This window comes from Lissotriton helveticus, chromosome 11, assembly GCF_964261635.1.
Source record: "Lissotriton helveticus chromosome 11, aLisHel1.1, whole genome shotgun sequence".
Classification (NCBI taxonomy): domain Eukaryota; kingdom Metazoa; phylum Chordata; class Amphibia; order Caudata; family Salamandridae; genus Lissotriton; species Lissotriton helveticus.
The window spans coordinates 840,257,378-840,269,665 of record NC_136072.1 but is presented as its reverse complement, the minus strand read 5'-3'; the positions used below and the strand labels follow the sequence as shown (position 1 = coordinate 840,269,665).

Below are 12,288 nucleotides of genomic sequence, written 5' to 3'. Positions count from 1 at the left end.
TTAGATTAATGACATAGATACAATTTCTAATACGACATTCATGTGGGTCAAATGTCTCCTCCTCATCATGTCAAGGTTTACTAAAAACACATACAGACATATAACCAAAATAATTTAGTCTGAATTATCATCCGTTAGCCTTTTATGTCCTTAAGGAGACGTTAGCAATGCATATCTTGATGCACATAATCTATGCCAGACATTCCTAAACTTTTGTTAGAAATTCTAATCACTGGTAAGATTTAGGATATAAGGACTGTCACTTGACCACTTATCAGTAGAAGTCCTTTGCCCAGATTATACCCTGAGATTCTGCCTGAGATGGTCCCACCTACTGCCAGCACACTTCACAGAAGATACATCTTGCCTGAAGCTGATAAAGCCACGTCCCAGATGAAGACCCACTGACTGCTACCGCAGTGAGTATTTGCCCTTAGTGGGGAACGCTGTTGTCTTGCCTCCACTGATAAAGACAGCCTTTGCTGTCAACGAGGTGTGCAGTGCGCATTTTCCCCTGATAAACTCTAGACTGCAAGTTGCTCTGTGTTTTATGATTCCACAGTATAGCGCATAGAGGTAGGTAATAATTAGGGTGTTAGGTCTAGATAGCATTTTAAATGGCATTTTAACAATGCTGGAAATGTTCATCCTGGTCTCATTATTTATAACATGTCTAGTTGCTGTTTTTACAATATTCTGTTTAGTTGTTTTAGTTGTACAGAGAAACAGATTGTTCCTGTAGTAATAAATACTTTTAAAGTAAAAGTGTTAATTCTTCTTAGTACAGTGTATGATACTGTGAATAACAAAATAAGGGTTGTTGGTGTTTTAACTATGCCCCTGATCGCTTTATGAGATTATTAGTAACTTAAAAGCAATACCTCTATATCAATTACACATTGAGTAGTGTTAGTGGGGCTACAATAACTTGTCTTTCACATTCATCATGGTGTATTGAACCAAGTTCACCCTTGTCACATGTGGGTGGGAAAGCACCCCTTATAGAGTTAACGCCAAAGGCATGACTTACGCAACAGAACAACTTTGAAGTATTACTTTCTGCAAAAGACACGTATTACAAAAACAAGATCAGCTGCAGCCCTTTTAGAAGCAGAAGCCTTATTGATTAAGAGGTAATGGTCAATAGCTTCCTTCTGCTGCATGGAGGGCCTTTGCAAAACCATTACTCCATCATTCTCCCTCCACTCACAAGCAGCACGCTCAGTGGGATTTTCTCCCTGCGTGCCAAAAATTACAAAACACATGTGAGTGCTACATATTTTGCAGAATGGGTACACATTTAGGTTTTCCAGTGCTCACTTCAGAATCCTGCAATGTGTCAAGGACTAGATGCTGAGACGGTCTTTTGAGTTTCGTTCTTGGATGCCTGAGGGAAGAGTGACTCCTCACAGTAGCTAATATGTCATCCTGCACTTCTTAGTACATGTGAAAAGGGTCAAATGTCTCCTTAAGAGTGTCCTGAATATGAGGCACAAACTACCAAGGGTAATAAAAAAACCTCCTTTGCAATCTTATAATGACTGACAGAAGATGAAGACTAACATAGAAGTTAATAGCTGGTCATCACATTCCCATGATATCTGTGAAGAGGAAATAGCCAAGCAATGGCATTCCGAATTAGGTGCAGTCGAAGTTACAAATGCAGGAAACAAAATCAGAGACAAAAGTAGAAGGAAGAGGCTGAACATAACGATAAAAAATAAGGTGAGCAAGACTTTGTAGCCGCATGCGTAGAAACACTTGCATTGTCTAGACCGTGAGGACGCTTACCTAAGCGATGAGTATGTCATCCATCAACATGGTAACTGACTCTGGGAGAATCTCACTATCTGAACACTTACATTCTCCTTTACCCTTTCAACACTGATGTAACACAACGCTTGAGTGTCTAGTTCAGAAGACCCTATCACTCCTGGAGAACCAAGAGATAGAACCTATACCGAGCCATCAGTAGGACAAAGGATCCCATTTGCAATATTTCTTTATCAGAGTAAAGTTTCCCAAGAAAAATCTGAGTCTGTTCTAGGTCTAAAGACCGCAGATAAATGGGTGATGAGAAAAAGAAATCAGGATGCTGACTCTTCGTCAATTTAGTTTCCAAAATTCAGCGGGTGTGCTCTTTACATTGCAGGACGCCTATTCACCTGTACCCATATGTACATGCCACAGATTTTGCCTAAGATTCAAGATTGGCAAAAATCACTACCCATGGAAAGTACTTCCTTTAGGTCTTTAGTCGACTCGCATATCTTTTTCAGAAGTTATAAGAGCAGTTCCTCCTCTGGAAAACAGTGTTTATGCATATCTGGACAATTGACTACTTGAAGTTCCCTCTCATTCCAGCCTTCTGTAGGATTTGCAGTTGACAAGAGATGCACTCTTCAAGTTGGGATCCCACACAAAGAATTCCAACAGTCCTAAACAAGGAAAAGGGAAATGTATCTCTTATGACCAGTGCATTTTTTTTGTGCCAGAAATTACTGCAAATTCAACTGTTCAGTTTCCTCCTGTTCATCAAGTGTCATCTCTTATGTGATTTGTGACCTTGTGCATCGCTCTAGGCTAGGAAGCCAGGTTACATATGAGACTCCGGCCGGCCCTCTGTCCGTCCAACACCCTTAGGCAGCCAACTCCCCCACTGTGCGTGGCATGAGCAACATACGGTTGGTCTTCCTGGTTTTGGCTGCACTCAGGTAGACATACTGACTATGCCAGAGTCACAAATATAAAAAGTGAGCCTATTATCAACTTTCAACAAACATCTCCAATATTTTTAATCAAATCTATCTTCCAGTAATTTACACAATGCACTGTTTAAGAAATGTGATTATTATAAAAATGTTTAATAAAGTTTTAATAAAAAAATAATTCAACATGTCTAGGAGTCTTTCTTTTAACATTGTTTTTATTATTGCATTGTATTGGCTGAAAAATATTAAAAGAAAGACTAAGGCATGTTCTTGTTCTTTTAAATAAAACCAATATGTCTCTGAGTCTTTCTTTTAGCATTTTCAGCCCACAACATGCAAATATAGCCAGATAAAGAGCATAGAACTCCAGCTCGGAGTGTTTTAAAAAATATGGTAAGTTCTTCTGGGGTCATGGATTTAATGACCCAGGTGACTTTCTTTTTTCTTTAATTGTGTTTTTAATATTGTTGGGGGGCTGCTGCACTCCCTGCAGCCCCCACAACATTAAAGTTTGCTTGGTGCTACGCTTGACTCTTCTAGGGGCACCACAAGCATGACAATATGCTTTTTAGAAATGCTCTAGGGCATTTTGGGGCGCTCCTTCCAATGAGCAGTGAATACAAATGAGCAGCCCCTACTCTCATTTATTATGCTTTTTTTTTATTCCCTCCCTTTTTTTAAATTTTTTACAATCGTCACTGTGGGATGTAGTCCTTGGGGCCTTTTCAGACTTGGGATGGGGCGCCCCCCTTTCTAATTATGTCAGTCCCCAGGGATGGGTTCACCAAGGCCTCAGCCCCACCAAGCATTCAACAGCACTACTCCCCAGGCCCTGGCCCAGTGGTGGGTTGGGGGTGGGCATTTACCAATTTTTTTTATTACATTCTGCACAGGATTTGCAGCAAAATGTAAAAAGAAAAATGTTTTCTTTTTGCTTACGGGGGGGTCCTTCTAGCCTGGGGGTGGAGGGAAGAGTATCCCCACCATGTCTCCTTACATCTATTTTCTTCATTTAATGAAGGACTTGGTACAGAGTCTAGATGGCTGCTGCCACATAGTTGTTCGTGGTGGCAACCAATCAGATCTCAGCTTGAGATCTGTTGAGTCGAGATCTGTGGATGTTCTGCGATATGATATATACTGAAGTGATTACATCAAATCACAAAAAAACACACTTTCAGGACCAAGATCTATCTTTCTGGCAAATATTGTGTGATTCCATTGAGCATTTTTTTTACGGTATTCCTGTTCAATTTTCGTATGGAAAAATGAATGGGCAAAGCCCCTGCTGGACAGATCAGCCCGAAATGTTCCAGAAAGGAGCTGGGCTGGGTGAGACTTTTTGTGTGGATCGTTTTGTACAGATTTATCAAAATAAACCAAAGTTATTAGACAAACTAAAAGGTTTTCCCTATGGAAATACAGACCTAACTATAATTACCCAGTGGCAGTCATGACTACCACTGAGTGATTAACTAAATAAATATACATATAAGCCAATATCTTAGTATTTAAAGCTGTTCATATTTATTTTCTTGTGGTAAGATTCATATCAATTTACGTAATATATTTCTGATTGTCCAGTTTACTTCAGCAACAACAGGTTAACCAAGTTGTAATCCATTATTGTATTTTTACCTTGAATGCACTGCCTCAGCTCTGAAGGGATGGTGGTTCTCTATACTTTGTTTGTGTTTGGAAAGATACTTTCTCCCCACTCTTTGTTCTTGAAAGTTTGGATAAATTGTACTTTGATGCCAAGGACTACAGATGATTAATGAAGGGAAATGTTATCATGCAAACCTAAATCGCTGAACAGTCAAGCATTAACTGTGATGACTCATTCTCCCTTTTATGTACCCAGTCTAAAGATGAGGAAATTACAAAGTTGAAAGACGGAATCCAGTTGCAGAAGGCATCCATGAAAAAGCTTGCTGGAGAGTTGAAGCATGAAGCCAAGGAAATGGTGAGTAGCAAGCCTTATATTTCACGGTACCACCCTTATCTCTGCTACTTTGTAGAATTATTTAATTTTATGTGTGTATAAGTGTATGTTTATGGTAATTCTATAGCACAAACCTAAGCAAAAGGGGCAGCAAAGCCCTATACGTGGTCGAAGGAGAGGAATCTGGGATGTGGATGTGTAATGCATTTTTTTTTAATTCAAATTGTTTTTATTGAAGGAAAACAAAAGGAAAAACAATACAGCACAGTAAAAAAAAGAAAAGGTGATAGTAATGAACATAGTGCTAATCCCAATAATTACAAGACATGACAATAATGATACTAGCAAATTTCAGGGATGATAATAGTAAAAATAAAGATTATAATGACAACATAATAAAAGAAAGCAATAATAACAATGGTAATAATTATAATACTGATTGACAGTGCTCTAGCGCTAAATGAGATGCCTACATTGAGTCCAGGCCTTATAATATCTCAGTGGTCAGTACAGTCAATACACACAATCGGTAGAGGTAAAGTAATATTCAATTTGCGAGGTGCATGACACTTACTAGGCGTAACATAGCTTGCAAGCTTATGTTATGTTATATTAAGTCCACTTGTAACGCGCACGGCTACTCGAGAGTGTCCCGGCGCGATGCCTGAGAGGGTACAAGAGGAAATTAACAAACAAAGAAGTGAGTCTTAAGTTTCTTTTTAAAAATGACAGGATTCTGGATGGACCTTAGAGAAAGGGGGAGGGCATTCCAGGCAATACTGGCCTTCACAGTAAAGGAACTGCCACCCATCCTCTGAAGCCTAAAACGAGGCACCCGGGCAAGGCATTGGGTCGCAGAATGCAAGGCACGTGCCGAGGAATAAGAGGAAACCCGCTTCTGGAGATAGAGAGGCCCCATGCCATGGAGAGCACGGTGGGCCAACACTAAAGATTTAAACCTGACCCTGTCAGCCACAGGAAGCCAATGAAGAGAGCGAAGAAGAGAGGACACACCATTCCATGATGGTATGCCCAAAAGCAATCTTGCAGCCGTATTCTGGATAACCTGAAGCCTTTTGAGCAAGTAGCCAGGGGAGCCAACAAAGAGAGCATTAGCGTAATCCAGGCGGTAGAGGATAAGAGCACATGTGACAGTTTCTCTAGCCGTCTGAGGGAGCAGCGGGAAAAAGGACCGCAGAGACTTGAGAAGACCAAAGCAACAGCCAGCCAGTTTTTTTATGTGGGTGGAGAAAGAAAGACTCTCATCGAACCATGCTCCCAGATTTTTTGCAGGCTGTCCCGACCCCCAAGGGAGCTGGGAGTCAGGGGGCCACTGCTGCTCACGTAAGTCGGTGGGAAACCTGCCGAACAGCACGATTTCCGATTTTTGCTCGTTGCACTTCAACTGAGCTACACTCAGCCATTTGAAGATGGCGGCCAGACACTGTTGAGCTGCTGCCACCGAACTGGAGGTCTTATCCCAGGTAAACAGCAACTGCGTGTCGTCGGCGTAGGCCATTACCTTAGCCCCCAGCTCCTCAGCCAGATATAGAAGGGGCGTAACATAAATGTTAAAAAGGAGCGGGCTAAGAGATGAGCCCTGAGGGACACCAGTGGTGACCTGCTGGGGAGAGGAGGAAAAAGGGGGGAGCCAGATCTGCTCGGCCCGTTCTTCCAGGAAGGACCTAAGCCAGTCCCACGCCGCTCCTGATACCCCAATCTCCGCCAAGCGGGCCAGGAGAAGAGCGTGGGGGACCGTGTCGAACGCGGCTGAGAAATCAAGCAGAATCCGTGCCGCCCTCCCGCCCGCGTTTAGGCACTCCCGGATGGCCTCAACCACCTCCACTAAGACAGTCTCAGTGCTGTGGGATGCACGAAACCCTGATTGAGCTGGGTGCAGAAGGGCCTCCGTCTCCACGAACTCTGGAGGGTTATAGCATGTGTACAAAGAATCGAGGGAGCCCCACAGTTTTCTGTGTGATTTACGCCATGGAGAAGTATGGAGAGACTCGTTATCTGCACCTCTCAAAGAGAACAACTATTCCTGCTGCATTTTGAAGGAGACTTCACTGGCACTTTTCCATTTGCTTAGAATGACTTTGCAAGCCAGTGTGAGCATAAGGTCCATCAGGTGCCGATCCTGGGTGTTTACCAGATGAGGATCTAGAGCACCCAATAAAATGTAGGAGAAATCTCTTGGTGGACGGTAGTGAAAGGTTTTCTGTGTATAATTATAGATCTTGTCCCAGTAGGGTTGTAAGGCAGGGCAATAAAAGAGCATGTGGGCAAAGTCCCCCACGTGTGATTTACAGTTCCAACTTGTGGGGCTATCAATATGTTTAAGCTTAAAAATTTTCTCCGGGGTCCAGTACGATGTGTTGATTAACATTATTTTTGTTTGTGAGAATATATGCGAAATTTTGTTAGAGGAAGGGTTCCGGTGAATCTTCTCCCAATCAAATGGGATCAGAGAGGAGTTTATCTCATTTTCCCATGGCTTCTCGCATATTCTATGTGATTTTTGTGAGTTGGGAGAAAGGAGTTTATATATCCTGGATACGGTGTGCCCAGCTTTTACAAGTTGAGCAAGCTTGCCAACTATCGATGGGTCGTAGGGTGTGATAGAGCGTGATGAAATGAGTGCTTTAAGTTTTAGGAATTTATAAAAATCCATAGGTTTAAACTTGTGTCGGTCCTGCCGTCCGGAAAAGGATAAGGGTAATGAGTCTGTATATAGATTTCTGATGGATACATCTGCCAGTGGATTCCTCACCTTGTGAATATCCCCCTGCGTCAGCGGCATTCGTAAATTCTTTTTGTAGCTTCGCGCCGACGTGGACGACGTCACAGAGGCAAGGCATCGCGCGTGACTCTGCTGACGTCACCGACACCATAATAGGCCCACGCCGGCGTGATGACATCAGTTCCCTTTTTTCCGTGTTGTCGTCGCTAATGGTTTTCTAGGGATCGACAGTAGCTTTGTAGTAACTTTGTTACTCTGTAGGTATTTTCTCTGTTTCATTGTCTTCTGTCGAGATGTCTTTGAAGAAGACTGGATTTAAGGCTTGCGGGGAATGTGGCAAGACTATGTCCATTACTGACCCGCATGAGTGCTGCGTCTGGTGTCTGAGCTCCGACCATGACGTCGAGGATTGCCCATCTTGCAAGAAGATGACTCCGAAGGCCCTTCGGGAGAGGGAGACGAAGCTCCTTGTTGCAAAGCTTAAAAGTAAGAAGGATAAGAAGACTTTGAAGTCACGGTCTCGGCGGTCGAGGTCTCGATCGAGGTCGCGCTCGGAGTCGTCTTCGGCTCATGCTTCAAAGTCATCGAGGAAGAAGCACAAGAAGAGGAGCCATGAGTCACATCATCACTCAGGGAAGGACTCGAGTTCGAGGCTGAAGTTGGAAGTGAGGCTACTTCGTAAAGAAGCGGAGGCTTCGGCGTCGGAAGCCCAGGACTCTGATGGTGAGGCTTCGCATGCGAATTCGCCTGAGTCACCAAAGCAGCAAGCGAACCCTTCTGCGGATCCGTCCAATCCTTCTGGTCAGGAGGATGAAGGTGAGGTGGAGGAGGTTGGTGAAGGCGAGGTTCAGGTGCCTGCGGGTTCGTCGACCCCGGTACCACAGCCTGAGGAGGAGATCGATGTTGAGACGACTCCGCTCCCTCGAGAGCAGCCTGGGGGCCCTTATCCAGCCTTTCCGGCTCCAGGTCAGGATCCATCCCAGTTCCTGAATGCTATGTTTGGGGTTTACTCCAGGGCAATGTACCCATCTGGTGCACCTGTTGGTCCCACGGGTCCTTTGGCGTATAACTTGGGTGTTCCCCAGGCTTATGCTCCTGCGCCCATTATGCCTTTCATGCCGGCTCTTGCACCGCAAATGGCATTTTCAGGCACGGCCGAGGCCTTCGACTTCGAACCCATCGACACCGATTCCATCGACGCCGGTGCCCACGACTCCGATGCAGGATCCCGTTCGACCTCGGGTAAAACAGCCTCGCCCGTCTTCGGGTTCGACACCGGCTCCGACACCGGCGGAGTCTGTTCTGGATCCGTCGACTTCGTTCATGAAGGAGAGGTCGAGGCGTGAAGGCCAAAGACTTCTGGAGGAGGAAAGGTATCGGTATGCTGACGTGGAGGAAGGAGAGTTACAGCATTCTGATGATCCTTTTGAAGACCTGAGAGAGGCCAGTGGACTTGAACTGTCTCCTGAGTGGGATTTGGCTTCTGTGTCAGACGTGCCTTCCAAGGATGTGATGCCTTATCACGTTGTTATTAAAAAGGCTGCGGGATTGTTGAATATTACTCTGCCCACTGCTGAGTACAAGTCTAATATTCTTACTGAGGTCCTTCACTCGCCTTCCTCAGTTATTGAACCAATGCTGCCATTTAATGATGCTTTGGCTGAACCCATTTATGAAGTCTGGAAGAAACCTTTGACTGCTCCTGCTGTTTCAAGGGCTGTGGCGAGGAGGTATAGGGTGGCACCTGGTGACCCAGACTTTTTGTCAACACACCCCCTGCCTGAGAGTCTGGTTGTGCAGGCTGCCTGCTCAAAGAAGTCTGCGGGTGCTTTTCCGCAGGTTCCTGTGGAAAAAGAGTCCAGGAAGCAAGATCAGGCGGCCAAGAAGGTCTTCTCCTCAGCCAGCATGGCATTAAAATCTACTAATGCAACTTGTCTGATGGGACGATACATCCATGCCTTGATGGATTCCGTGAAGCAGTTAGTGCCAAAAAATCCTGAGGTGGATAGAAAGGACTTTCAGGAAGTAATTTGGGACACTCAGGCTGCTGCGAGGCAAGTGATTCAGAGTGGGCTGGACACGGCTAAATCGGTGGCGAGAGTCATGGGCTCTTCGGTGGCCACTAGAAGAGCTGCATGGTTAAAGTCATCGGAATTCTCTGCAGATGTTCAGTCTGCTTTGATGTACTTGCCTTTTGATGGGTCAGGATTGTTTGGCAAGAAGGCTGACGCTGCTTTAGAACGTTTTAAAGACAGCAGGTCCACAGCGAAATCTTTAAGTCTTTAGACCAGGGGTACTACTGGAAGGCGCTTTAGAGGATTTGGCAGGTCTTCCTTTCGTTCCTACAAAACATCACAGCAGCAGCTGCAACAACAGCAAAATACGCTGTACAAGTCGTACAGAGGCAGACAGCGAGCTCGTCCTAGAGGTCGTCAAGCCTCCTCCTCCTCCTCTTCCCCTTCCCATCCCCCTACCACCGCAGCAAAGCAGCTCTAGATCCGCCATTCCGGATCATGTGGGCCCAGTGGGGGGCCGGCTTACCCATTTTCTACGAGATTGGGTTCTCAATCTTGTGGAGAATGGGTATGCTCTTCCCTTTCGGGAATTTCCCCCAAATTACCCTCCTTGCCAGGGTTATTGTTCGGAGGACCATCTGCTGCTCCTGCAGGAAGAAGTCCTGGCTCTGTTCTGAAAGGGTGCGATAGAGGTGGTTCCAGAGCAGGAGAGGTGTCAGGGATGCTACTCCCGGTATTTTCTGATCCCCAAGAAGGATGGCAGGCTCCGTCCAATCCTGGATCTCAGGATCTTGAACCTTTACCTGAAGCAGGAGAAGTTAAAGATGCTCACCCTTGCACAGGTTCTTCAAGCGCTGCTGGAAGATGAATGGATGGTGTCGATCGACTTGCAGGATGCGTATTTTCATATCCCAATCCTGAAGTCGCACAGAAAGTATCTCCGTTTCACGGTTGGATCGCAACACTACCAGTTTGCGGTCCTTCTGTTTGGTCTTACTACTGCGCCTCGAGTCTTCACCAAGATGATGGCTGTGGTGGCAGCACATCTCAGAAGGTCGGGGATACCTGTATTCCCGTATCTGGACGATTGGCTGATCAAAGCAGAATCTCCAGAGATAGTGCTCCATCATCTGCAAGAGACAACTCGGTTGTTGCACAGGTTGGGTTTTTCGATAAATGTACCCAAATCTCACCTGGTGCCCTCCCAGCGCAACCTGTTCATAGGTGCGGTACTGGACACTACTGTGTGTCGTGCATTCCCTCCTCCTCAAAGGATTCGCGGCATACAGGAAATGATTCCTTTATTTTTCAATGGAGCGGTCGTTCCAGTCCTGAAGGTCCTTCGCCTGCTCGGTCTGATGGCTTCTTGCATTCTGTTGGTCAGTCATGCATGCTGGCACATGAGTGCACTCCAGTGCTGTCTCCGCGGGCAGTGGTATCAGCACGGCGGAGATCTCAGGGAGTCAGTGAGGATCTCGAGAGAAACTGCAGCGGATCTGTCTTGGTGGAGCGTGGAAGGCAATCTGTCTCAAGGAAAGCCTTTTCAACTTCCTCCATCGGTGGCCACAGTGATAAGAGATGCATCCACTCTAGGGTGGGGTGCTCATCTAGGGGACCTGGAGATCAAGGGTCTTTGGTCTCCAGAGGAAAGGTTGCTTCACATCAACCTTCTGGAATTGCGGGAGATACGTCTGGCACTCAAGGCCTTCCTCCCTTCCCTTCGCAGTCAGTCAGTTCAGGTCCTGACGGACAACACGACCGCGATGTGGTATGTCAAAAAGCAGGGAGGAGTGGGGTCGCAGTGTCTCTGCAGAGAGACTCTGCGTCTCTGGTACTGAGTTCAGGACCATCAGATTTGTCTGATGGCAAATCATCTGACCGGAGTTCTGAACGTTCCTGCAGAAAGTCTCAGTCGGCAGTTCTCCGCTGACCACGAGTGGAGACTTCATCCAGAGGTAGTTTGTCGCGTCTTTCGGACGTGGGCGACTCCTCAGGTGGATCTGTTTGCCACTCGCGAGAATGCTCACTGCCCGTCATTCTGCAGCCTTCAGTTTCCGATGCAGGGAGCCTTGGGGGATGCGTTTCAGTTGAGTTGGGACTCGCAACTCCTTTATACGTTTCCTCCCATACCTTTGATTCCTCGGCGTCTGAGGAAGATACGCCAAGACCGGGCCCAAGTCATATTGATCGCTCCGGATTAGCCAAGAAGGGTGTGGTACACGGATCTCTCCACCTCTCCTCGTGCCCGCTGCTCCGTCTCCATCACAGGGCAGATCTCTCCCAGATGGAGGGGCAGGTTCTACACCCCCACCTCAAGACCTTACACCTTCATGCCTGGGGATTGAGTGGGGCAACCTGGTTTCCTTTTCTCTCCCGCACGATGTGGTGGATGTCATCTTATCGGCCACTAAGTCCATTTATTCTTATAGATGGTCTACATTTGTTGCTTGGTGCGGGGAGAAGTCAGTTGACCCTTTAAGGGCTCGTTTGTCCAATATACTTCAATTTGCACTTTCCTTGGCCCAGCAGGGTTTTGCTGTGGCAACTATCAAAGGTTATTTGTCGGCCTTATCGGCTTTCCTTTGTTTGCCGGACCAGCCCTCTTTGTTTTAATCTCCAATTGTATTGCGATTTATTAAGGGCCTTACCAATAAATTTCCTCCTACACCTTTTATTGTACCTTAATGGGACTTGAACCTTGTTCTCACGTTCTTGATGGGTTCGCCTTTCGAGCCTTTACACTCATGTCCCTTGAGACTTTTGTCTTTTAAGACTATTTTTCTGGTGCAAATTACCTCGGCAAGGAGGGTAAGTGAGCTTCAAGCTCTTAGTTCGAAGCCCCCATTCTTATCCATTCATGCTGAAAGAATGGTT

At 45.9% G+C, this 12,288-nt stretch overlaps 1 protein-coding gene across 1 annotated transcript in view; it reads left to right on the top strand.

The window, feature by feature from the left end:
* LOC144792163 (uncharacterized) overlaps window positions 1-12,288 on the top strand; it is a 581,805-nt gene that overhangs the window by 283,654 nt on the left and 285,863 nt on the right. Inside the window, exon 19 of the mRNA XM_078667056.1 lies at window positions 4,576-4,677. Coding sequence (XP_078523182.1) covers window positions 4,576-4,677 — 102 coding nt within the window. The remainder of the gene's footprint in view (window positions 1-4,575; window positions 4,678-12,288) is intronic.